The 27,247-nt window shown below is 45.1% G+C and overlaps 2 protein-coding genes across 10 annotated transcripts in view; both read left to right on the top strand.

Moving 5' to 3' along the window:
* Positions 1–13,047, top strand: part of klc1 (kinesin light chain 1) — a 39,982-nt gene extending 26,935 nt beyond the window's left edge. For 3 of the 8 annotated variants that reach the window (XM_023951257.1, XM_023951256.1, XM_023951258.1), the window contains exons 14-16: positions 8,022–8,155; positions 9,815–9,875; positions 11,595–13,047. In XM_023951257.1, coding sequence (XP_023807025.1) covers positions 8,022–8,155; positions 9,815–9,875; positions 11,595–11,660 — 261 coding nt within the window. In that variant the 3' untranslated portion in view covers positions 11,661–13,047. Of the gene's footprint in view, positions 1–680; positions 1,280–2,399; positions 3,615–8,021; positions 8,156–9,814; positions 9,876–11,594 lie in introns of those variants that run through there. The other 5 variants (XM_023951259.1, XM_023951260.1, XR_002872588.1 and 2 more) reach the window with 4 other exon arrangements.
* Positions 13,048–17,547: 4,500 nt separating this feature from the next.
* zfyve21 (zinc finger FYVE-type containing 21) lies at positions 17,548–25,386 on the top strand. Of its 2 annotated transcripts, XM_011490677.2 has the most exons (8): positions 17,548–17,745; positions 19,561–19,611; positions 19,901–20,069; positions 21,381–21,456; positions 21,664–21,755; positions 21,964–22,017; positions 23,346–23,470; positions 24,379–25,386. In XM_011490677.2, the coding sequence occupies exons 1-8, from the start codon at positions 17,623–17,625 to the stop codon at positions 24,412–24,414; spliced, it is 726 nt and encodes a 241-aa protein (XP_011488979.1). In that variant the 5' UTR covers positions 17,548–17,622; the 3' UTR covers positions 24,415–25,386. The 2 variants fall into 2 exon arrangements, with proteins under 2 accessions (XP_011488979.1, XP_011488980.1); XM_011490678.3 differs by lacking the exon at positions 21,964–22,017 and having other exon boundaries at positions 17,549–17,745; positions 24,379–24,589.
* The last annotated feature ends 1,861 nt before the right edge of the window (positions 25,387–27,247 follow it).

Here is a 27,247-nt window from a genome sequence, read left to right on the forward strand (position 1 = left end):
TTAGACCAGAAGCTCCTAACCTGTCAGATCAGGTGGGATGGAGCTCGTCAGTGTTATCGTGGTTCAGCCTGACGGCTCTGCTCACCTGCACCTGCACCAGCTGCAGGTGCACGTCTGTGAAGCTGCCGTCATCTTTAACTCTCGGAGATCGGATCTTTCTTCGTGTTTTTTCTGCGTCTACCGTCACTTAGTGACTCCATAGAGCTGGCTCTGCAGCACAGCCTCTCCTACATGAAGCTGCACGTTCTGCAGTGTTTCCCGCTCTTCTACCGACTGCAGTGGCAGCACATGTAGATGGAAACTTTACTTGTTTCGGAAAGGCTGCTGCCTCTGCCGGGTTGCAACAGTCGTCATAGCAGCTCAAGCGACCAACCGGTAAACTGCTGATTGTGCCTCTGGGAGGTTTTCTGTGGGAGCCGTCGGTGGGTGCGTTCTGCAGACAGTCTGCGCTGATCCGCAGGTCTGCCTGAATCAGAGAGTGAAAGCGCTCTGTGACACTTGTCCGCTTTGTTCTTCAATTCTAGGTGAATGAAATGGCAAAATGACATCCTGTAAATACTTAGCCTTCTAAAAAAACATTTATCGAACGCTAATAAACCTGAAAATACAACCAAAGAAGCCTCCTAAGCAGTTTGAAGAAGGAACTGTTGGTATTCCTGTTTGCGGGTTCTGAATTTCAGGTCCTGTAGTGCAGAGAAACGAAGTGTTTGGATCTTGACCTTAAAGCTCTCCACAGCTCCAGTCAGGTGAAGGTTTTCACTGCCGTTTAGTTTTTTTAGGCCGCTGTGAAGACGCTTCCTCCCCCTCATCAACACATGTGTGACTCTTCAGTCTGCTCTGGTTCCACATGGGCTCTGTACTGTACTCCTGTACTAATGTGCTGTTTCTGTTGTCTGGAGCATGTTGTCCGTTTGGTCTTTGTGCTTTTGGGAGGGAAAGTGTGACTTTTCTGCTCTTCCATTTCCTCCATGGGCAGCATGTCTGCAGCCAGAGAGAAGGAGCCCAAACTCATCCATGCTACAAAAACAACTGACTCAGATCATCAAATCTAGTTCGACAGGAATCAACTCTTCTCCTGTGTGTGTCTGTAAAGTATACCACATACAAACTATATAGGGAGTTTGTATTTCACAGAATACATTCTGTGTTGGGTTTTTTTTACAAGCTTTAATCATTTGGATATAAAAGCATTCAAATTGTGCCGTAAATAACTCAACTGGCTGCTCTCATGTGCCTCCTCCCTGCATTTCCTGCCTTTCTTCTGTGCTGCTCAGTTTAAACCTGGGGGGGGGGGGGGGGGGGGGGGGAATGTTGATTACTGACTGCACATCACCCGTGAGTAGAGATGTAGTGGCACAGTAAGTGGAGCACTCCACCTAACGGCAAATCAGACAAATGATCACGGTTCAGCGGGCAAAGTCAAAAGTTTTCCTCGTTTGCACGGATGAACGTTGGTCATACGTGAAAAAAGTGAGAAAAGTTGTCATCTTTATGTGAAATTTTCACAGATGTATCCGGAATCACGTTAAAACCGCGCAAAAAGTACAAATAAACCATGCAGAGAACGCGTAAACCAACGTAGAACATAACCAAGCGTGATCATTGCACTGTTTACATCCAATTCATCAGTGATTCGTGCGTCAATTAAGTAACTTGACCGTGACGTGTGCCGTATACGCGATATAAAAGTTGTAGATTGGTGGTTCATGCGTGGAAAGTCTGTTGGGCAAACATGAAACGGTCGTGGAAAGACACAAACGTGCATATGCATCTTGCAAAATTCACGCAAAAAGATTGACGTAATAATTGCGTGTAAACGCATATAAACTGCGTCAAGACGGTCATAAAGACCCATCGGCCGAAACCCTGGACGGACATCTGCGCACATCGACAAAGGACGAACGCTAGAAACAAGTTAGTGGGCTGATGTGTAAAAAAGATGGGTGATGGGTAGTGGGGTGGGCTTACCCCATGGCCACAACTCGGACGTGAATTTTAAATGAACGTCTGCCGCTGTGCTTAATCATGATGAAAAGACGCCAGCAGATCAATAGATGATCAGAGGGAGACGTTTTACAGTTCTAGACCGGTTTCTGTTTGTTTTCACGGGTTCTAACATGACTCGGTCCCAACCTCCTGGGCTGCCATCGCACAAGCTAAGGTGAACCGAATCAGGACTAATGCTAACGGAAAGGGTCTTTGCTTCGTTACGGTGATGCCTCTTCTTCAGCCCTGGTGTCCCAGCTGATGAAGAGGCCTCATGTCTGAGCTGTGAAATCTCCTTCTTCCTCCCTAACTGCTTCACAGAAATGGTTTTCATGACTCACCTTGCTGCCGTTGTCCTTGTTTTCACCTTTCTGTCTCTTTCTTCTGTCCTCTTGCTGCTGCTGGACTGACAGGCATAACTCCAGATGCCTTGTAATGCTTCTTCTAAAACTCCTGTCCTGCATGACGGATGCCTCGCCTCAACCCGTTCAGCTTAGCACCCTCAACTCTGACTCCCGTTTTGTCTGGAGGGACTCCTCAGAGCTGTCCTCCCTAAACTCACTCGACTGAGCGCCCTCAGCGATTGGCAGGCCGCCGGACTCTTCTCTGTTTTCCCCTACATGAAACTAAACTGTGTGACCTTGTTTCTCTGTCCTGTAACTGCATCTCTGCAGCCTCTCTTGCCCTTGTGCTGGGGTGTTTGACCTTTCTGCAGGTGTTCTGACCTCAAGCCTCATCTGACGTTTGCTTTCTCACACCATCATCACAAACTCAGACTGACCTATTTACCACATAACAAAGAATATTTGTGAAAACTTTGAGGGAAGCGTCTTTTAAGCAGATTATTTTCTGGCTGATAAGTGTGAGAAGCGATCACAGCTGGCAGTAAAATAATCTTTTTTGATGACAGCAGTTAAGCTAATGAAAGTCATTCTGTGTGTTATTCAGTGATCAAACAGAAATCCCAGGAGAAGCCTTTTAGCGTCTGATGTGTGAAAAGTTGTTTGTTTTGCATCAGAGCAGCAGATTAAGGTTTTGCCCCAAACTGGGCCGGTAAGTCTTCTGAAGCTAAAGATCCAAAGGTGATCATCCAAAGAACTTTTTTTTTTTTTACACTCCCAACGGTCACGGGAGACGGAACCGTCCCCAGAACAGCACAGAGAGGAGCGAGACATCATGTAAAGGGAGGTCTCCAAATTAAAGCTGTTATATTTTTGTTTGATGCGTTTAAATGAACAGTGCTATAAACGAGCCCTCAGCATGATGGAGAGCTCTGATCACTGCGCTGTAGTTTCAGCTCCATGTAGGCTGTAGTGTTCTGCTGTGATGTCAGGGGGAGGAGCTTAGAATGGTAACGGAAGGCGTGCAGGATAAATGTTGATGCAGCATCGACTGCATCTTAGCTGCTGTACATCTCTGTATATAGACGTAAATGGGGTTCTGGCTGAGTTTCCAACCTTTTGGTGTCATGATTGTCCTGAAAAGGTTTGAATTGAAATCGTCTCCCTATCACTCCTGCTCCTGCTACTAATCTTCTGCTTGTTTCGTCTCCTTTGTGCATGTTCTACTTTGTCTTTATTAACTTCTAATAAACCTCAACTGTCTGCTTACCAAAAGCGGCGCCTGTCGCCTCTGTGTGGGCTCTGTCTCTTCTCTGTGAGCGTCCATTCCTGACTGATCTCCAAACGTGTGAACAAAGCCAACATCCCTTCAACAATCCATCTTTTCTGTGTCCAGTCCGTCAAAAATATAACAAAAGACTCTGCAAATGGGTTTTCACATCAGTTTTCCACTCTAGTCACACAAAGTAACACAACATCCCATGTACCTGTACAGGTGGATTTATTATTATGATCTGTGATGAGTTGCAGGTAAACTGTGGTATTTTTTAAAGGAGTGATTTATACCTCCACAGTCTGCTTCTCTAAGGTAATTTAGAAAAATTCATTGGTGCCAGCAGGTTTTTGCATCTGTGGTTGGACTTAATAAAGTTTGGGGGCTTGAATTTAAAACCAAATCTGAAGATAGAGTTCATAAATGTTTGCAGCAGGAAGCTGCTTTGAAGTAATTACGGGTGTAACGATTCTTCTTTAACCACAACCATTCATATCATCGTTTGTGTTTGACGATACGATCCATAGTCCACATCGGTTCATTCTGATTGGATCTGATTGATCTAAAATCCGATCCAGATCATCTTTATCCAAACTTCCAGCAGTGAGACTCAGACAGAAATTCCTGCTACTGAACAGTGAAGTTTTCCAGATTCTTGGATTTCTTCCAGATCATCAAGTTTAAATGAAATATAGATAGATGGATGGATGACTTTATTAATCCCACAATGGGGAAATTTAATTTATCTGTGGCAGCAAAAACGACATTCAGATATAATCTATATAATATAACATCAAAAAAGGACATCACAAATGACATTCATATTAAATAATTAAAAATTATGAAAATTGTTATCAAAAATGAGGTTCTTATTAAACTAATATTAAATATTAAATAAATACAGCTGCAAAAGTCTAAAAAACAAAACAACAATTTGTGTCCAAACAAACAAGTAAACTAGAATGAATGTCAAATCCATTCACATGTTAGTTTCCTAAAGTTCTCCACTGTTGTTTTTCCACATCCAAAGAATCCAAAGGGAACATTCTTAGAACATTCTAGACACTGGATGGTCACATGACTTTATTCAAAGTCTGTCCACGCATTGGACTGGAATGATGGACTGATCCATGTTGTCCGCTGTGATTGGTCGGTTTACCCTATGGGAACATAAACCTGCTGTACCTCAGTCTAAATGGTATTTTCCAATATCAATATAATTGATTTATATCATTTTGAAAAGATGTTATTTGTCAATCCGATAACTCAGACCGACAGATCTTGTTGTATCGTATAGGAATAGAAATTGATTCATCAATCAAGTTGATTACCCGTAACGGTTCCAGCTGTTTAAGTAATACATGTTCAGGGTGGACGGCGTCATTCTGTGATGGTTTTCTGTCTGCAACCTTTAGCCCATCAGGTATTCCATGAAAAAAAACATCTGATCATTTATTATAACATTAGTTTAAGTTTCTCTAAGGTGCCTGTTGATCAGATTCAGATCCCTCCAGAAGGTTTGGATGAAAATGACAGTTTAAAAAGTGCAAAACAGAAACTATTAGATCCATCAAACCCTGCCAACTCATCAATAAAAAACTGAAAATATGGCCAGAACTCTTTAGACCATTGGTGTCAGAATCCAGGCCTCAAGGACCTCAAACATGTTTTCCAACCATTCTGCCATTGAAGCTCCTTTTTGGCTAAACGCACCAGATCCAGGCAATCAGCAGCTGGTAAGGCAGGATTTCTAGAAACCATTAGGTTCCTGCCTCATATCAGCTGACAGGGAAACGTTTACGTCGGGGGCAAACACCTCACGTCAGCGCTGAAAGCCGCTCAGCAGGAGGTTTGATCCACACAGTGAAGTTCAAACTTCTGACCCCTTCCCTGGGGGCAGCGATGAGCTGCAGACACAGCCGGTTTAACCCCCCAAAACAATCCCTTAATGCTGAGTGTCAAGCAGGGGGGCACTGGGTCTTTGCTATGACTTGACCAAGGATTTGAACTCATGATATTCCAGTCTCAGGGCGGACACTCCCCCACAAGGCCACTGGAAGGTCTCAGCTTTGCAGATCTGTTGTGCTGCTTTGCTGCTCTGTGTGAATCCAAGGACGTGCACGACTGTCTGAACATTATGATGCATTCATGAAATGTTTTGCACGAACAGATCCAGAACTGCCTGAAGGTTTGCTTTAGGACACATACAGAGGAACAGGACCTGCACGAAACGCTACACACCACTGCTAACATGAGAATGGTTTATTCTGGGAATTGAACCTGTGTGTGACTGTGATCATTTTCTGATGCTCCCAGACTTCAGAGCCAAAGCACTTTCTGAACTTATGCTGGGGGCTTTTGAACCGGAGGGTTTTGAGCACAGCGGCTGTCATGTTAATGTATGTGCATCAGTGTTTGACCAGCTCTGTAGATCTGATCCATCTGGAAAACGGTGGCTTAAAGGCTGCGACACACAACCGCTACCTACATTTTGGGCATATTGGACAGATGAAAATGGTAATACGCTCATTACGTCGATATTCAAGGACATGAGGGTAGATTGCAGGCCAGCAAAGATAAATAACCAAAAAAATATAAATATAGTTCTAAAATATCCGTCAGAGAATCAAAATCCTCGTGACTTGATTGACATGCAGAACAGCCAATCGAACATCCTCTGATACATACATCACTGCACATGCGTGTATACATCATAAAGTCACTACCTGCCCCACGGCACGTTGAACCCCCGGCAGAAGACCACTCCGGCACACTGGGGTGTTTATTGAGGCCCGGATCGCCCCGCGTTCCTCCACAGTTCCCGCCCGATGGATCCGAACTCTCTGTGGCAGCAGTGAATTCCTGTAGCACGCGCTTCTGGAGCGCCGCTCACGGAGCCAGCAGCGCCTTAGAAATGCCACGCTGCCTCCATTGGATGATTTACAGCAGAGCATGAAATACGATAGTCACTGCTTTCTGATTTGTAATAAAACGCCTCATCTGTTAATACTAAAGTATCTCCTCACATAGATGTGTGTACTCTTACATTGTAGTTTTTGATTTATCAGTACATGAACAATGTTGTGTACTCATAGTTCATAATACTATGTTTATGAAACATTATTTTAGTCTCAAAATACTATATACACTAGTTCACACATATATATGTATAAATAAATATATATATGTGTAAATATATACCGTATATATATGTGTGTGTATAAATATGTGTGTGTGTATATACATATATATACTATATGTATAAATGCTATACATATGTGTATATATGTGTGTGTATGTATGTATGTATGTATGTATATATATATATATATATATATATATATATATATATATATATATATATATATATATATATATATATTTATTTATATACATGTGTGTGTATATATATACTATATGCATAAGTGCTATATATGTATATATATATATATATGTTTATATATATGTATATGTGTAGATCTTTATGACATTGTCGTCTCAAAAGTAGCTCACATGCCAAAAAAGTGTGGACACGCCTATCATACTTGAACATACGTGGAAAAAGTGAGAAAAGTTGTGGTCTTCACAGGAAATTATCACATATCAGGAAGGAACCACGTTAAAACCGCAGAGGAAGTATGAATAAACCACACAAGGAAAACGTAAACCAACGTAGAACATGAACCGTGCATGTTTATATGCAATTCATCAGTGATTCATGTGTCAGTTATGTGATATGTGTGCCGTATACGTGATCTAAAAGTTATACATCAGTGGTTCATGCATGAAAAGTCTGTTATACATACGTGGAACAGTCGTAGAAACATACATTTCTGTATGCATCTCGGAAAAAACACAATTGCGTATGATTTACGTAATAATTGTGTATAAACTACATAAAATACTTGTAAACTGCATTATTACTAACTGACTACTGAGGTTCTTTAGTTATCAGACCTGGTTGGGTTTTTGCAAATACCTGGCATGTTTGGACGTCCGTTGAAACATGTCAGGTATGTGACAAAAACACAAAGAACCTCAGAAATCATCGTAATTCTCAAATTCTGAACAGCCCAAAACCAAATTCAGGTAAAGACCCGTCGGCCGAAAGCCTCGACGGACATCTGTGCACATCGACGAACACAAGAAACACGTATGAATGACGTAGATCACGCATGTATCACGAAAGACTGACATGTCATACGTGGAAAATGCATAAAGTGTAGGTAGCGGCTGTGCGACACGGCCTTTAGGTTGGAACTTCTCCACATTATTTAAAGAGAAGATATTTTATGGGACTGAAAGAAACACACGTCCCGGGTGGGTCAGACTCTAACGTGTTGTCAGCTGCTGTGCCCCAACATGTGTGCATGTTGGAACAGGCTGTGGTGAAGTGTGTAACCCTGTGACACGTCCCACAGGACGGTTCCGGATCCTTGAAGAGGAGCGGCTCTTTCAGTAAAATCCGAGCTTCCCTGCGGCGCAGCAGCGAGAAGCTGGTCCGGAAGCTGAAGGGCGGCGGCTCGACGCGTGACGGCGAGACCAAAAACCTGGGGTAACTATCGGCTCCCCCACCGGGGGCCCGTCCTAACCACTGCTCTACCTGGAGGATGAAGCGGGCCTAGCTGCCAACCGTTACCAAAAGCATCCTGCGCTCCTGTGTTTTGCTGGCGGGGCAGTAGTGACTTTCAGGCTGTGGTCGTGCATGACGGACGCTGCTTCTGTCGTCACTCATGCACTGATGCTTTTTCCCATTGCATTTCTACCATTTGCTGCCAAATCTTCAGGATTCACCACAAAGGCTCTTCTTAGAGGAAGAAAACAGTATTTATTTGAAGTGTTTAAAAGAAAAAGAGACTTGGAAGAAATCTATTCAGTGTTCTCTGCAAATGATTAAAGAGAGAACACGAGCATGAAGGTGGTTCTGATCTCATTTAGATTTCTGAACCTCCTCTGTGCTCCACTGCTGCTTTTATTTTGAAGGTTTGGACTCTGTTCAAGAAAAGATTATACTTTGGGGGAAAAATGGACCTAAACTTTGAGTTGGAACGTGATAAAATCATCATAAATCTATTTGACCGCATTTTAAATTGATCAAAAAAGTTTGGATGCAGTTCAAATTGTACGTATTCTTTTATCACTTTGGCCGGCCTGTAAAGCCGTCGTCAGAGAGCAGCTTTTATTTTATGGGGTGGGGGTGGGGGGGTGGGGGGGGGGTTATCAACCAAGCCAAAGGTAACGGATGAAATGGGGAAAAGCAGAAGAGGGGTCCCATGTAAGCTCATCTCTTCCAGCTGCTAATGTCTGCTTCCAGGTGCTTTTATCCTGCCAAACTCATTTATTTCTAATAGTTGCATCTATTTATTTCCTTTTGTGGCCTTTGGAATGTTGACTCAGTAACACAAACCTCTGGTTTTCTTCCGTGTTGATTTTGTTTGCTTTTTTGTTTGTAAACCAACACGCCTGCATGGCTGTTAATGTACAGATATTGGTGTTATTTATTTTTGTAAATAAATGTCTTTTCCTCCTCTGCATGCCTCATCTGTGTGCTGTGGCGTCTCTGCTCTTTCCTGTGGCTCGTGAAGGTGCCGTTTGTCACCGTCACACTGACACTCCGTGACCTTTAGCCTTCAATACTCACCCCTCACACAAGCCACCCACAGGGGGCGCTGTGGGTCTCCCCGCTGGAACGGGGCCTCTTCTCTTCCCTCTCTGACTTTGATTTGTGGGCCAAACCCCTTTTTACCCATCTAACACTCAATCTCCCAGAGTTCAGTGCTGCATCCTCCCACCAGCAAAGGCGGTTTGGGCTAAACTCAGAGTGAAATGAGCCTGAAGACCATCGCAGGAGGGAACCGGGACCGATACCAGCTTTCCGTCAGTTTGACCCAAAAGAAAAACTCAGAGACGGTTGTTTTCTCCATGAAGCTGAGCTTTCAGAACCGCTGAGGTCAAACCGTACCAACCAGGAAAACGCTTCACGCAGAGCTTCATGGTCCTATCGTCTGTAAACTTCTGTGCAGATGTTCTTTGGTTCCATGTTTGTACTGACGTGTCACGACACATGACAAAGAAACGTCTGGATTCAACTGGGGTTCACAGCTGTCTAACCCCAGAAAATACCCAGACGTGTCATTTCATCTTTGCTGTCATTAACCGCCACATTCCTGTACACTGACTGTCCCCCCCCCTGCCTCTCTGCATGTGGGCGCAGCATGAAGCGAGCCAGCTCTCTGGGGATCCTTAACCTGCCGGACAAGCCCGCCAATGACCAAGTAAGGGCCTCTGCGCGCGCGCGCGGCGCCGTCTCTGACGTTTGAACCCCCGGGGGTGGGCAAACCTCTTCACTCGTAGGCCACAAAGGGTTCTAACATTTGTCACAAAGCCCAAACAAAGGCGCGCTGTGTTTTGGTAATCCACCTCATTAGAGAAAGACACAACATATAATCTAGATGAAGACATGCTTTCATTTGGATTCAAACTGATCCATTAAAACAGAAGATTTGGGAGTTTTTGTTTCAAAACCGCGGCTTTTGTTCTCATTTCATTGCCAGCTGCATCAACAGGTCTATGTCCTTCAGGAAAAAATGCAATCTTAGAGAAACGCTGCATTCATGTGGTGTTGGAATGATGGGAAAAATGATTTTCCAACTCGGAAAACGGACTTGACCATAAAAAACAACAAATCTTCCAACACCACATGAATGCAGAAAATCTTTCTGCACCCAGACAAAGGCCAGTGTATATGTAGTGTCCCATTGCTGGGTCTGAGAAAATAAAGGATTACTAAGGTTTATCAATATGATTTATTCCAGCGTGGCGGGCCTGATTAAATAGCTGGATAGGGTGCATGTGGTCCCGGGCCGTAGTTTACCCACCCCTGGTTTAAAGGCTTCTGCCGGTCAGGGAGACGTCATGTGACGGAAAACCCTGAGGAGCTCCATGAGCACGAACAACATGAGAATGAACACCATTAGGACTAAAGAATGGGAGGTGTCAAAAGGGGGGGGGGGATTTTAGGATGCTGGGGGGCAGAAGTTGTGTCTTTTAAAGTAACGCTAGATCTTTGCAGTCATTCTGGGGGGGTTACAAAACAAAAGGAAGGAAGAGGTCAAAGTCAGGAAATGTGGGGAGAGTGAGCCCAGTTCTAGTGTAGGAAACGGCCTGCTTTCAAAGTTTTAAACCGTGGGTTTGATGCCCTAATCTGCAGGGAGTGTTTGGGTGAACGCGCTCTCAAATGTGAGCGGCAGCTGCCTCAGGAACCCACATCGCCCAGTCTCAGTGCAGACGCTCCACCACAGGGCCGCACGGCTGGCTGTTTTAACCCCCATTTCAGACTCATCCTTCATGACTCACTCCAGAAAATAACAAAGAGCCTCAGAAATGGATGTTGGGTGGAGTGGATGCAGCTGGAGGACAGACGGCCACCTGGATTTCTGCACAACCGTCTGTGTTTGCGCAGAAACTGAAGCATCGTCGGGTTTGAAAAGCCGGGCTGAACAAACCAACAGAAACGTTGCATGAACAACGATGTAGACGCTAGAGCACAGCTCAGAAAACCACCAAACGTGTTTGTGACCACGCGTGTTTGTGATCACACGTGTTTAGGACCACGCATGTATGTGATCACGTGTGTTTGTGACCAAGCGTGTTTAGGACCACGCGTGTTTGTGATCACGCGTGTTTGTGACCAAGCGTGTTTAGGACCACGCGTGTTTGTGATCACGCGTGTTTGTGACCAAGCGTGTTTAGGACCATGCATGTATGTGATCACGTGTGTTTGTGACCAAGCGTGTTTAGGACCACGCGTGTTTGTGATCACGTGTGTTTGTGACCAAGCGTGTTTGTGATCACGCGTGTTTGTGACCAAGCGTGTTTAGGATCACGCGTGTTTGTGATCATGTGTGTTTGTGTCTCCGTCGCCCTCTGATCGACATGAACCGTTGAGCAGAGCTGCTGAAACACAAACATGAAGCTTTTATTTTTACTTTCAGGAAGGAAATCATCGTTTGAGGAGAAGTCGCGACCTGAGTTCCAGCCAGACAAACCTGCTGCACTGAAGGAGGCGCCCCGGAGCGACCTCTGACCCTCAGCGGGATGTTGCTGTAAATAGTTGTCTGTGAAAGCTCCAACTGCTGAAAATTGGCTGTCGGTGCGCAGGTGAAGCCGTGGTTTGTTTCAGCGTCACACCTGTAGAGGCTGGAGTTTTTGCCACATTTGTGACCTTCAGCTCCTTCAGAGCTGCAGACGTGTTTTTGGTAACTTTCTGCTAACTTTCTGCTGCGCCGACGACGGTCTGAACAACATTCATGATGTTCCAGAAGAATGAGAATCGCCGTTTGGCCGTGTTTCATCTGAGGAGACTGACTTTAAACCCCCAATGGTAACGCGGCAAGGAGAAGGTGCAATACCACGGACGACCACTAGGCGCCGGCTCTATAACAACTGTCTGCTAAAAGCCCATCATTCACAGAAACCAAAGGCTGTAAAAAATGCAGGTGAATTACAAACAGCAGTGAGAATACATGTAGATAAAATAATACATACATGAACTGAGAGATGATTGGAAGGAAACGGGGTGAAGCTCTTTGAAGCCACATGGAGCATACTTTTTTGATCAAATTTAGTGGATCTATCCATTTATTTCTCTACTTAAATTTGAATCCAGTAATGATAAATATCAGCTCTTCTGTTTTATCTGCTCAAACTCTTCAGATTCCAATAAAGTTATTTTGAAGTTCTCTCAGTTTGCTTTTCACTGCAGGATTTTTAATTGACTTGCATTCTGGTGCCGCCCTCCTCCTCCTCTTCATCCTCCCCCATTCATCCGTGTCCCAGTCTTGAAAAGTCTTAAGAACAGACGTCATGTCTGAGCTTCTGTCCGTGAAGCTTCCAGCCTCATCCACATCTGACTTTCAGGTGGATTCAAACTCACAACCTTCTAGTTGCAGGGCAGACACTCTACCACGTGGCCACTGAGCAGACAAAATGTTCTCTGCGAAATGCTGCTTCTTTGAATTTCTGATGCACTGTTGCTCAAGTCCATGAAGTCTTCATGAACGGACCGGCCAGCTCAGGTCCAGCACGAAGGGTTCTGCTGGACCGTTCAGGGTTCTGTTGGACCGGCCAGCTCAGGTCCAGCACGAAGGGTTCTGCTGGGTCTTTGGACGTCCCACATGAGCTTTTTTTTGGGTTTCTGTGTCTTTTCTTTCCGTCCAAAGTCATGAAGCTGTGAGGTCCAAAACTGTCTGGTTCTCTGACACTTAAAAGAGCAAAGCTTCCCTCTGAGGTTCTGTTGAAGTGTGCTGGTTCTGGAGCTCCAGCAGAAACCACAGTGCAGAGGAGCCCAAGTCTGTCTATTTGTTTTCCAAGACTTTGTACTGAAGATGTCCAAACTTTCCACTCGTGATGAAACAACAATAAAGGGTGAAGAACAGAGAGAAGAAATCAGGTTTTTGGTTTTTTCCACATCAGATTGTTTTTATGAAAATTTTATTTAATTTTTATTCAATGCATCACAAAGAAGCATAAAATATATGAAATATCTACAGAAAAAACCCACAAACACACACAGAACGCACAAAAACCTGTTAACATAAAACCAGGGTCGCCCAGAGAGAGAGCATTAAACCCATTAGAAGATACTCAAACACAGTCTCCAAGAAAGAAGGACGTGTGTCCACAGCAGAAAAATTCATTAGTTATGTTCATCATCTAAACATTAGGGTTATCATTTAAATACAGAAGAAAAATGTTTTTTTTTCTACAAGCTGCTGACAGAATTGTGTTACATAGCAAACAAAATAAACAGAAGCGTTAAGAATTAAGAAACGACGACTTGATGATACAAAGAAAGCTTCTAGTGGACTTTCAACCTAAAACATGCTCCAACTCCAATCCTCCATGTCTGGACACTAAAAACATCTTTCATGCTTGGATTTTCTACTAGAACCGTAATGGAGGTTGGAGTTTTTTCTCCTCTCTTTTCCTTCTCCAGCGTAGTTTTAGCATCCTCATGTGAATCCTGTTTCTGGACTGTGGAACGGTTTATTCACTGCTGCTACTGAGCAACAGCTGAACTGAAACCGGCAGATTCAATTCAATTCAATTTTATTTTATTTGTAAAGCCGAAATTCAAAACAACAGTCGTCTCGATGGGCTTCGTATCAGTAATTGAAAAAGTGAAACATAAAATCAAAAGGATCATGAATATATAGAATTCAAAAGGAAAATACTACATTGAACTAACTAGACAGAGTAAAATAAACTGGACATCCCTGCCCTTAGACGTTCTAAATAATATTCATGACGTTCGGGGGAAGGAGAATCGCCGTTTGGCCGTGTTTCATCTGAGGAGACTGACTTTAAACCCCCAATGGTAATGCGGCAAGGAGAAGGTGCAATACCACGGACGACCACTAGGCGCCGGCTCTATAACAACTGTCTGCTAAAAGCCCATCATTCACAGAAACCAAAGGCTGTAAAAAATGCAGGTGAATTACAAACAGCAGTGAGAATACAGGTAGATAAAATAATACATACATGAACTGAGAGATGATTGGAATGAAACGGGGTGAATGGATCTCTCCTTTTATTTCTCTCCTTAAATTTGAATCCAGTGATGATAAATATCAGCTCTTCTAGTTTATCTGCTCAAACTCTTCAGGCTCTAAGACCCTCCTTCGCGGTAAGGAAAAACTCCTAAAAAACGGGATTAAAAAAACGGAAAAAATGGAATAAACGATGAAACCTCAGGGGTGTCCACATGAAGGAGGGATTCTCCCCCAGGATGGACAGGCGATGTACCAGGACTCATAGAGAAGAATTACCTTATCTAACTCTACAACTACATATTTAAAGTTCAGCAGACGAGCTTCATCCAGATGGGGGGTTGGTGGGTTGGGGGGAGCGAGTCGAGCCGGAGACAACATTCAGAGAATGTTGATGCAAGAACCGGGTTTATGTCAAGTCTTTGCTCCTCAGAAAAGGCTTTCAGAGAAACTGCACATCTGCTTTTCATTGGAACTTCCACAGAAAGTCAGTCTAGGCTTGCTTCTTTAACTGCAGCCCCCCCAAAGCAAAGGGAATGACTGTGCTGCTGGATGAACTCTATGGAGGGGTTTTGTGCCATGATTCCAAGCACAAAACACTGCTTTGACCGTAAAACTTTAAATATGTTCTGTGCTCAAATATTATTCTGCATTTGAAACTCAAAACTATGTGCAAACAAAACAATTTTCACTTGAGAGAAATTCTCTTCTGTCCTGGAAAGAGAGCCGGACGCCGCGGGATAAATGGGCCACAAAACCCGGCCAATCACAGACATGCTTTTTCTTATTTACAAAAGTACAACTATTTTGATTGCACATGTTTTTGAGTTTCAAGTGCAAAATAATGTTTTTTGAGGACACAACATTTTCAACAATATATTATAGCATTTGTAAGCTATGAACTGGTGCCAAATCTGGGTAAAGTATTAATCATTTGGTTTAGCCTCCCTTTAAGCTATGCAATTAAAATCATTTCCTGGAAAAACAAACCTCCTGGACTTGGGGCCCTTATTGAATTCACAGATCACCACGCTGCAAATGAAAATATTACTTTTTCTTTGCTTTCACAAGGCTATGGGAATCTTCACAAAGGACTGCAGAAGCTCAAACCCGGGAATCACATATACTTGGACCATATACATATACTTGGACCATACCGTCGTCATGGACACCACAAATGTACATGTGTTGCAGCGTGGACACTTTCTTTTTCTGGTGTAAACACAACAGTTTGAACTTAAATGTGTCAACAACCAAATTCCACCATGGAGATCCATCACAAACACACCGTCTGTTGATTGGGAAATGATTGAACAAGTCCACTTAAATACAGCAAAAACTCACATTTCAGTTCAACAGCAAATAGCTCTGTGTTTGGTAACAATGCCTCCTTTCACTTCATAACTCTGAATCCATCCATCCTTGTAGCTTTTTAATAAATGCTGAATTGAATCTATCCTTTTATTCAACAACGTCGCTTGGTTTGGTTCACTCAGTCTCAATAATCGTACCACAGTTAACAGAAAATTGAACAGCAGTCACTCAAGAGTAAAACCCAAAGGTTGACTGATGGCCGCAGAAGCCACACCCACTCTGCACTGCCACTACTGTCTGTTCAGATCATTATCATTCAGGACAAAGAGAGGTTTGTACCAGCCTCAATCTGACTGAGACACAGCTTTGTCAGCGTTTTTAACTTGTCCTGTCCAACAGCTGAGCAGACAGATGGGAGCTGAAGGCCTCTTGTATTGGACAGATTGTTCTGTTACAACAGGGGTTCTGGTTCTTCTGACACACGAGGTGTGTATTTGTATAAACCCCTTTTGTTATTTAGGTTAAGCTTTATTTTGATTTTGATTACATTTGTGTCCTTTTTTCATTGAACTGGACAGAAAAGAAGGAGGGGAAAGAAGGGAGGGATGTTGGAGGGGGGGTAAGGGCACAGAGGAAAAGAGGAGAAGGGGAGTTAAGGAGATCTAGAGGATGATTACAGAGGTAGGAGGTACAGTCATTAAGCAACAAGATGCTGGAGGATCATCATCATTACTGTCAGTCAAAAGGGGCAGGGCCTGTCCACACATACTCCCGTGTCACAAACATACCTGTTGGCTCCAAAAATCTTCACGCACAGTCATGTCACCATGTACTCAACACAACTACAGATCACACGCACACACATGCACACAAGGCAACACACGGAAAGCATATGTCACACATATTGTGACATAGTGTGAGCTGACACCTGTGCTCAGGTGGGTGTTTATGTTCTGCTGAGGTGGATGATGGGATGTAAAAAGGGGGAACCCTCACCAAGATACCCCCCCCCCCGAAGTGGTAGTGGTAGCCCCCCCCCCACGCCGGCACGGTGTAGCAGATAGAGGGAATTCGCCCGCCGGGTAGTCCAGTCAGACACTCAGACCAGGGCGAGCCCCATGGCCCCCCAATGCCCAGAGCAGGAGGTACAGGAGCACAAAGAGGGCTGGCCCTAGCCCAGCCAGGAGGATAGCCCACCAGTACCCCATCCTCCCTCCCCAACCCCAGACACGAGCCAGGGTCCCCCAAGGGAGACCCGCCGCATGCTCACCCCGCAGGAGGTCGGGAGAGAGTAAGGCAGGGGCCGCCCGCCTTTGCCCATGAGGAGGACACCCAGGAGAAGCGGTGGTCCCTGAAGACCAAGCTCTTTTTGGAGGGGGCCAGAGGTCAAGAGCAAGACCCCAAACCCGCACCACAGGGGCACAGACACCCCCTGGCTCAGATGACATATGATCCCAGTTTCATGGTCCCACCAGGAGAAGGGCCTGCCCGGTCCGGGAGACCAGCACCCCGTTACCGAGGGCCTGGTTCCCCCCACCAGGGACGGGGTAGGGGACAGATGGTCAGAGGTCCCACCGTCCTTGTGTAAGTTATGTGTGGTTTGCTTGTGTGTGTGTTGGAGTGTATGTTTTGAGACGGAGGGGTGTGTGTGATTAAGGGTGCAGTTAAAACTGGGGGGTAGAGCACCAAGAGGACGTTGCCTGATTGCTCTCAGTGATGTCCAAGTGTTTGCCTCAGCAGGTCTGAGTTTACGGTCAGTATTTTAGTGAATGTGTGTGTGTTGCATTGATTTCACTGAGGATCGTCTCTGCTCTTCGTTCCCATCAGCGAAGGAAAAATAAAGTAACTTTGATTTGATTGACACTTTTTAAAGGTTACGACAAAACTAAAGCTGTTTTTAGTGACAGCAAATGCAGCATCTGCATTGTCTGCTTTAGTTTGGCCTCCAAATCCACAGTTTAAAGATATTTTTCAGTTTTCTGCCTTCTGTCCGGCAGAAACGCCTCCACATGAACTGATGGGTGTAGAAGTTGAGCTGAAAAACAAGACATCACGTGACCTCCGATCCGCGCTCTGATTGGCTGAAGGCCGTGTCCTCCTGCAGGGGGCGTGTCCTGACAGCGTTCTCGGTGGAAGGCAGAGGGCTCGGTCGCTCGGCATGTTCTCCGTTCCTCCGGGGAAGAAGCTGCTCCGCAGCTGCAGCGGACTTCGGATGGTGGCAGACGGCGGCAAAAGCTCTCCCTTCTGCCTGGAGGAGCCGCAGTGGGTCCCGGACAAAGAGGTGAGACCGACGTGACGGCTCGACGTTCTGCTTCCACACGAACCAAAAGTCTCCCCTTCCGGTGGGAGCTTTTCACAATAAAGCCTAAAAATGAACGTCATCGTGGTTGGAGACCGAGCACGGTCCTCCATTGGAGCTGCAGCTGACCAACCTTTGCTCACTAACGTTTTTGTCACGTACTGGCAGGATCAGTGAACAGTACTAGAACTTTGTTCCACGGTCCAGGCCTCCCTGGACCTTGACGTGCTCCCAAAAAGAGTTTCACGATTCATGAATCCTGAGTTTAGGAGTTGCAGAGCTGGAGTTACAGCTCCACGAACGGGTCCCGGACCACCAGAGCTGGAGCTACAGCTCCACGAACAGGTCCTGGACCACCAGAGCTGGAGCTACAGCTCCACGAACGGGTCCCGGACCACCAGAGCTGGAGCTACAGCTCCACAAACGGGTCCCGGACCACCAGAGCTGGAGCTACAGCTCCACGAACAGGTCCCGGACCACCAGAGCTGGAGCTACAGCTCCACGAACGGGTCCCGGACCACCAGAGCTGGAGCTACAGCTCCACGAACGGGTCCCGGACCACCAGAGCTGGAGCTACAGCTCCACGAACGGGTCCCGGACCACCAGAGCTGGAGCTACAGCTCCACGAACGGGTCCCGGACCACCAGAACTGGAGCTACAGCTCTTCCATGAGTCCTGGACCACCAGAGCTGGAGCTACAGCTCCATGATTCCCGGACCATTAGACCGGGATTCAGGAATCGGATAGTTACAGGAGCTATCTGAAATACAGTGAAAATGTTCCAGACATTCCAGTTTTGTTAGATAGAAACATTACGCATAGATTTGAGGGATTTCAACAGTTAATTTCTTGTATATTTGGTTTGGTTTGTTTCTGAAAATGTGATCATATCAGGACAATTCATCCGAGAGTGGAACCTCAGATTCAGTGTGGTTTCTTTTCTGGTCGTGAAACTGTGAACCAGCTCCACACCCTCTTTAGGGTGCTGGAGGGATTGTGGTAGTTTGCTCATCCAATCTATAAGTGTTTCGTGAATTTGGAGAAGGCGTTCGACCGCGTCCCCCATGGTGTCCTGTGGAGGCTGCTCTGGGAGTGTGGGGTCCGGGGAGCCTTACTGAGGTCTGTCCAGTCTCTGTATGACCGGAGTAGAGCTTGGTTCGCATAGTAAGTCAGACCGGGGCTGCCCTTTATCAATAGTTTTTTATGGACAGAATTTTTAGGTGCAGCCAGGGGCTGGAAGGGGATCTGGTTTGGGGACCACAGGATTTCCTCTCTGCTCTTTGCAGATGATGTTGTCCTGTTGGCTTCATTGAGTCAAGACCTCCGGCGTGCATTGGGGCGGTTTGCAGCTGAGATGAGGGTCAGCACCAATAGGTCTGAGGCCATGGTTCTTGACCGGAACCGGAGAAAGGTAGTTTGTCATCTCTGGGTGGGTGGAGTGTCCCGGCCCCAGGTGGAGGATTTTAAATATCTTGGAGTCTTGTTCACGGGTGAGGGAAGACTGGAGCGTGATATTGACAGGCGAATCGGAGTGGCGTCCTTAGTTATGCGGTCGCTGTACCAGTCTGTTGTGGTGAAGAGAGAGTTGAGCGAGAAAGCAAAGCTCTCAATTTACCGGTCTCTCACCTATGGTCATGAGCTCTGGATCATGACCCAAAGAACCAGGTCCCGGATACAAGCGGCTGAAATAAACGGGTGGCTGGTCGCTCCTTTAGAGATGATCAGATGCTGCTGACCATGTGGAATCTGCCCGCTCAGCAGGTTGTGTAACTTCCTGTTCTTCTTTCTGTCATCCAGTGCCACAGATGTATGCAGTGTGACATCAAGTTTGACTTCATGAAGAGAAAGGTCAGTCGTCTATTCTACCATGATGCATCAAACTGCAGGTTAAAGCAGCAGATCAATTCAAAAATATCAACCTGTAGCTGAACTTGTTCTGGTAAATTCTTGTTTTCAGCTTGGACGCTGGGACCTTATTCATCCGTAGTGCTGCTTTGTGTTTGTGTTGTTAGCGTCAAAGTTTCTGTCTTGGCGTCAGAACAGATTCTTTAGGCTTCGTCTTGGATGCCATGGTTGTGAGAAAAGCGACGACCTGGTGGTTAGTGAAGACCAACCTGTGCTACCTGTGTTTGTGCAGCACCACTGCCGGCGCTGTGGCCGCTGCTTCTGCGATAAGTGCTGCAGTAAGAAGGTGGCGCTGGACCGCATGTGCTTCGTCGACCCGGTGCGGCATTGCGCCGACTGCAGCCTGGTCTCCCAGAAGGAGGCCGACTTTTTCGACAAGCAGCTCAAAGTGCTCATTGCAGGTGAGACGCTCCTTAGAAAGAACTTATCTCTTTTCCAATACATTAATTGTATTTTTTTAGCATCATGACCCAAAACAAGACAAACAATAACCCCCCACCCCCCAGTCCCTCCTCCTTCTCAATAAAATTAAAGCAAGGCATGTATACATATATATGTATAGACAGTAAAGAACAGAAGCAGAAATGACAATAATCATTATAAAAACTACAGAAACCAAAAAGATAGAAAAGGATATAGTGCTTAAATGAATAACAGAGTTAAAATGACAGAGAAAACTGGTCATTCTGTCACTTTTGGAGATGTATGATTAAAGAAGTTAAAAGGGCGTCCATACCAATACCAAAGTTCTACATTTACGTCGAGAACCTTTTAGTGTTTACCTTATTTTCTCAAGTTCTAAGTGAAATAACAGAAATGATCCAGTAGTCCAGTAATCCAGTCTGTGGGCGGAGCCGCGTCCTTCCATTTGAGAAAAGCGTTGTGCTAATAGTGTAAACAAAACCCAATCATTCTAAGTTACCTTTCATCAATAATTCCAAACAAAGATCAAAGTAAATGTGTCACATACGTCTCATTAGGACAGAACCAAACGTGAATCAAGGTGACTGCAGGTGGTTGACATCTGTCACATGCGGGTGAAACAGCTAGTATGCCGTCATTCTATTGGTCAGAAGAACCATTCTGGATCTGATACCTATTTTTTAACTCATTCTTGATAATCCTCTTCGTTTCAAATTCACTAGAACTCCATGACAAATGCAGTAAAGATTATATACCATGGTCTGGGTGAATACACGATGCTGATTGGCTGCTGGGTGTGCATTAAAAAGTGATTACCGCACGCCTAAAAAAGTAGTTCCGGTCACATAGCTTAAATGTTCTGTATCACTACGCCGGCTTCTTTAAAACAAACCTTTTTTCTTCATCATCTGGACAAAAACCATCGGTTAGAGGAGAACTTTCTCTCCGAACTGATGCTTTATTTAACATATCGTGGTCATCAGAATAGATATATTGCTGGACCTTGACTGCAGCGGTGGTGTGGTGCGTTGTCACGGTAACGTGCTGCAGTAGCATTAACGCACTTCATGGAAGCAACTGATGCTTCCGTGAAGTGGGTTAATTTCATATAATGCACACTTTGTCGGCCATTAACCTTTATATATAGATAATGTGTTTACTTAAAGATGAGGTTTTTAATCAGAATTTGGTGTTGGTCACTAATATATACAACACGATCTATCCGCTCTGCTCGCTCCATCTCCACATGAAGCTGCAGGTAGATCCTCACCTGTGCTGCATGTTTCCAGGAGGAACGTTCAGCGTCACCCCAGGAGAGTCAGAGAAGTCTGAGGTCATGACCTGCCGGCTCACCTCCCACCACCTGTGAGTCCTCCCTCCGTGCACAGAGCTTTCCTTATCTGGACTGTTCTGTGGACATTCCTGTTTCCTGTGATGGAGGCTCCTCCCTCAGCTGTGGTCCTGAGCCGCCTGTCCTCGTCCGGGACAGTTGGTGGAGCAGGCCTCATGTTGTAGCTGTGCAGCGATTGGCCGTTCTGCGGCTCACTGACCCTTTTCTCTGCTGGTCATTAGCTTCCTGCTGCTGGACGGTGAGACTCCCTTAGAGGTCCCGGTGAGTCGGATCTCTAGCATGCAGATTTTGACAGATGCTGCGAGTCCAGGAGGTGAGTCCGTGTTGAAATATTTCAGCTGCCGACAAACACGTTTAATTCTCTCTTGTGTCCTCTGAATACTGAACCTCAAAAGCTGTTTGCGGTTTGATGGCGTCTCTAAGTCCCACATTAACCTTGGATTGTGCCCCCCTGTGCTAACACGCCTCCTTTCCTGCTGCTGCTGTGACTCTGGGGGCTCCTCTTCCTCCTCTGGGCTCAGACAGCGACATTCACACTTACACCAGTCTGCTGGACAGTCACTTCCTACCTGAAGGTCGGCTTTGGTTCTGACTTCATCTGTCCAGTCGTCTTCACTCCATTCCTCCATTTTTCCACCTTTGTCTTTTCTGTTTGCATGACAGGTTTCCTACAGAGCCCTGGACGTGACGTTGGGGATAAAACGATCTATGCTCCCTAAAATTAATCATTTGTGACCACAGAATACTAATAAGTGACCACAAAATGCTAAATGGTGACCAAATAAAATAATTTGTGATAACAAGATGCTAATAAAATGCTAATTTGCGGCCACGCCACACTAAATAGCGGGCACAAATGATTAATTTGAGGAAACAGTTGGTTTCAGGTCTAGGGCTCTGTAGTTTCTGTTTGCAGAACTTTGTTCCATCATCAAGAAGAATCCAGTTGAAGTAGCAGGAGTTGTCATGTTTTGGTGCAAGCTCGCCATCGATCGGTTCCTTCTGCACTTTTCTGGTTGAAGGAAACTCCGTGTTGCATGCTGGGAGTGTGTGTCTGTAAGGGATCATCGGGTATGTCCGAATTCCCACCCTAACCCCTACATAGTTCACTCTATAGTGCGTTCTCCATTTCTAGTGCTGTCTGAATCTACAATTCCAAAATCCAGTGCCTTATCAATTTCCCAGAAGTCTCTGTGAAAGATCGGAGGATATAAACCACAATGCATTGCGTTGGAACAATTTTTATCAAAAAAAGTATTTAAATGTATTTTTTTGATTAATCATCAGCGTTTTTATCTACAGGAGACAGTGGATCATAAATAATCGTCACAAAACACTCAAACCAATTAGATTTTAACCTGTGAAAATGATGTCATATCTGCCGTTTAAATAAAAATTAGAAAAAAGTAGTGAGCATGGTGTCCGAATTGCTCTACAATTCAGGGCTCTACATAGAGCTGCACTGTATAGTTTTTTAATAGTTAGGGGTTAGAGTGGGAATTCAGACAACCCGAATTACAGCCCGAATATATAGTGCACTATATTCACTGTATAGTGCATTAAATAGTGTACTATATGTACTGTATAGTGCATTTTATAGTGTACTATATTCACTGTATAGTGCATTATATAGTGCACTACATGCACTATATAATGCACTATACAGCTATATGCTCTATATATAGTGCACTATCTAGTGCACTATATATAGAGCACTATCTAGTGCACTTCATAATGCATTATATAATGTTGAAAAAACTATGTAATGTGAAAAAACATGAATGAAAACAAATCAAACAGGGACTTGAGGTCTTAGCTGAAGATCTTGCTGTTGTATTTTTTTAACTAAAGCAGGTAAAAAGCAAACAGGTAAAGGGTTTGTGGGGGGGTCTGTGTGTGGCAGAGAGCTCGCGGCCCAGCGGCATCGTCCTTCACTACAAGCGGATGGCCCACATGGACACGCAGCAGCTGCGGATGGACGTCACAGAGGACAAGAAGGGCCCGGCGTGGCTGGCTGCCATGTACAAGGTTAGAGCACGCCGTAGAGCGACGCCGATGTCCACGCGCGTGCATGAATGCTCAGCCCACCTGCACGACAGGAACGAGCCCAGACGCATGGATGCAGCGGTTTTGTGGCTGAGGCCGCGCCGTTTATTTGGTGTCTGACAGTTCTACCTTCCAAACCGTAAACCAACCCTGTTAGTGACCAGTTAAGGTCACTAACAAATCTGTAGATGCAAATTTAAAAGATTTAAACATTAAACAGAACAAAAAACAAACTAAGTGCTGTGTTCCAGCAGCTACTAAGCATAGAAATAAAATGCATAGATAACTGCACAGCAAACAATTATCGAATGAAAGCCTAGCCAATGTTAAAGCTCATATTAAACAATCCCAAAACCTTTTCCAGTGGCAGCTGAGCATCTCATCAAACACGTATTTGTTTGCATAAACATCGTAACAATTACTTATGGTCGTGTTATTTAACGATGATGCAGAGGGTGACATTTACCGTGATGACCTTCCAAACCGTAAACTGATCTAATGCGTGCCGCACGGAGTAACAACAACAAGCCCCCAAATACGCTGTCCTGTGAGGGATAAAATGGGGAACAAACCTCAAGCCCGAGAGCTCATACAGCAGGCGAGTCGACGCAGCCGGTGTGAACGCGGCATCAAGCAGTTGTTCAGCCCGCCCCCCGTACCCATCGAACAGACGGCCCGTCTGCTCCAGGGAGAGGCGGCTGACGCTGCATCGTTACAGAAAACCCTGAATCAAGTGAACGTCCCTTCATCCAGAAAGGGCTGCTTACGGGTCCGTGGCGCAGGAACCGGAGCGAGCATGGCGCCCAACGCAGACACGAGCGGGAACCGAAGCGTCTGATGGAATGAGCAGTGAGACTCTTGATGGTAAAACCTCTGCTTCTCCCCGACAGGCCGCCAAGATGATGAAGTCCTCTGGGGACCCGTGACCTCCAGGACGTCCGGTGGCACGCCCCCTCTGTTTCTGGGATCTGATTGGCTCCTGGTTGGGATTACTCGTCACTTCTTCTTCCTTCCAGTTTTCTTTAAAGCAAATGTTTAAATGGAGCAGAGGTTCCCGTGCAGCAGAACCACGTTGGGTTTCTGGTTTTTAGCATTCTGAGACGCTGAAGCTTCAGCTAAACTTTATTCTTTCTTTTGCACAAAATCAAACTTTATATGAAAAACTTTATAGAACTAAAGCAAACAAATAACATGGCACTTTTTATAACCTCTCAACCCAAACAACACAATAACGTTATGCTGCTGGTTATTTTATTATTAGGACTTTTTCTTTTTGCTGTTGAGACATTTTTTTGTTTTTGAGGAGGATTAGGACCAAGTAGCCCCGCCCCCACAGGACCCTGAGCTGAACCCAGACCTTCCAGAAGCAACTTAAAGGGCAGATCCACCAAAACGGTCAGACTTACAGGAAGGAAAGCGACGCCTGAGGAGAGTTTGTCGCTCACAGCAGAGATTTCAATAGAATCAGCAACTCTGGAAATGCAAACGGCAGCACTTTTTACCATAAGTTCAATGTTTAGAGGCTGATTTTCTTTTTGAAGACTGTTCTGGCGCCTGGTTGTCTTTGTATCATGATGTGAACTCTGAAGTCTCCCTTCTCGCCAGGAAAGGACGCACAAACCGCTTTAACTGTACTTCCAAGTATTAAAGTTTTCTATGATATATTTTGTTAAGTATTTTGACGGATGGCATGTACTAATTTTTAAGCAGAACTCTGTCAAGTATTTTTAATACACGGGTCTTCTGTCCTTTTCCTTTGGGACCGTGCAGCACGGACACGGACGGCGAGCAGCGGATGAGCACGCCGCAAAGACGACGTGCAGCTGCTGCACATCTGTATCTCTGAACGCTGCAGCTCGTACTTCCTGCTTTCATTTCAATAAAAGCTTCACACTGCACTTACCGTTGTGTGACAGTAAAGCAGCACAAAACACAAGCGACGCCCAATAACAGAAAACCCACTGAACAGGAAGTCCACTGCAGAGTCTTTCAAAATAAACCTCTGCAAAGTTATTCCTCCTTTATTCACACGAAGAAACAAATCAGTGAGAATGTATTTGACTTTGCTCAAACTGAAACTGCAGAGAGCTCAGTTCATAGAAACGATCTGTGGAGACTTTGAGCGACTGAACCTGTCATCCACTTTTGCTTCCGTCTGTCGGTGCCTAAATCCATGTAAACAACGGAGCCAGGAAAATGCTTTTCTGCTGACTGGGGAGTCTCCTCGTTCAGATTGACTGACCAAACCTGGTCCAGGCAGTCGCAGTGAGAAGCCAGACTTCTGTGAGATTGGGGTTCCCCACCAAGCGGTGGGGGTCTTGGGGTGGGGATGGCTGGGCACTCTCCCTCCTTCTTTTCACATTCCACCATCCATATTAGAAGAACATAAACACTCAATTGAGCACAGGTGTTAGCTCACCTTTGCACTAATAGTTGCGTTATTGAATGAAATATTTCACACTAGTTGGTTTGAAGGCATAAGTATGCGTGTGAACACTATCTGTTTTGTGTACATGTTGACGTGGACATTTTTGCAGCTAGCAGGTGTGTTTATAACATTTGAGTGTGTGTGAACAGGCCCCGCCCTATTTGTACTACATTTGAACCTTACCGTAATGATAAACAACCAGTAGCTTGTTGCTTTATGCTGCTTCATGGATTTACCCCCCCCCCCCCTCCTATGATCACCCTCCTATCCCTCCCCTCTCTCTAACATCCCTCTCTCTTCTTCCCCTCTTTCCTTTTCCGTCCGGTCCAACACCAAAGATTTTCAAACATGATTAAAATGAATAAAGTTTGGCCTCGATTACAAAAGGGGTTTATTCAGACATACCTCTGGTTTGTCTGAAGATTAATAACCCCTCTTGTTAAAGTAAAATATGTCCAACACAAGAGGCCCTCAGCTCTCATCTGTCTGCCCAGCTGTTGGACAGGACAAGTTAAAAAATAAAAAAAGATTGGGGTTCGGCAGTCCTGGGGTGTCGAGAGAACGGGGTTAATTCTACCCTGAGCTCCAGATCGACCATCTCCACACCTGAGGACATCTGTTCCAAAACAGTTTGACTTCAATCATTTCCCCTGAAGATTTCCCGCCGTCTGTTGGAGCTGCAGAGGCGCCGCTGTGTTCAAACATGACCCTCTGACCTGGACAAACTGAAGGATATGACAGAGGCTTTCACACTTCCACAAACCTGGTGATGAGTTGTTAATTTATGTTGACACTGCCCTCAGCAACATGCTTTTAGCCCACGGTGTTCCCACTGGACAAGTAGGGAGGGGCTTCTTCTTTTTCTGTTTACCAGAGCATGTCTGCCACCTACAGTTGGAAGTCTTGGTGGGAAATTTTAAAGTGGTGGAAAACGTTGGGAGTTGGGTCATCTAGACCCACAAGACAGTGCTCTGAACCTTTTTTTCTTCAATGATTTGTGATCTTCAAATCTTCAAATACATGAAATCTTTCCACCTTTGTCGTGGTAGGGAGAACACATCAATGTAAAAGGGGGGGGGGGTCATAGGATAGTACAAGGTTAAAGGGAATGAAAATCAGATTTTAAATTTGAAAAATACACATTGTATATTTGGAAAAAAAATTAAAACAGTTTTAAACTTGAAAGAAAAAATTTTGAAACTTGAAAGAATTATTAAACACCTCAGCCTCCCTGGGAAAGTCTATGCCAGGGTTCAGGAGAAGAGAGTACGTCCGATAGTCCAACCTCAGATTCAGGAACAACAGTTCGGTTTCCGTCCTGGTCGTGGAAC

This window comes from Oryzias latipes, chromosome 22, assembly GCF_002234675.1.
Source record: "Oryzias latipes chromosome 22, ASM223467v1".
Classification (NCBI taxonomy): Eukaryota; Metazoa; Chordata; class Actinopteri; order Beloniformes; family Adrianichthyidae; genus Oryzias; species Oryzias latipes.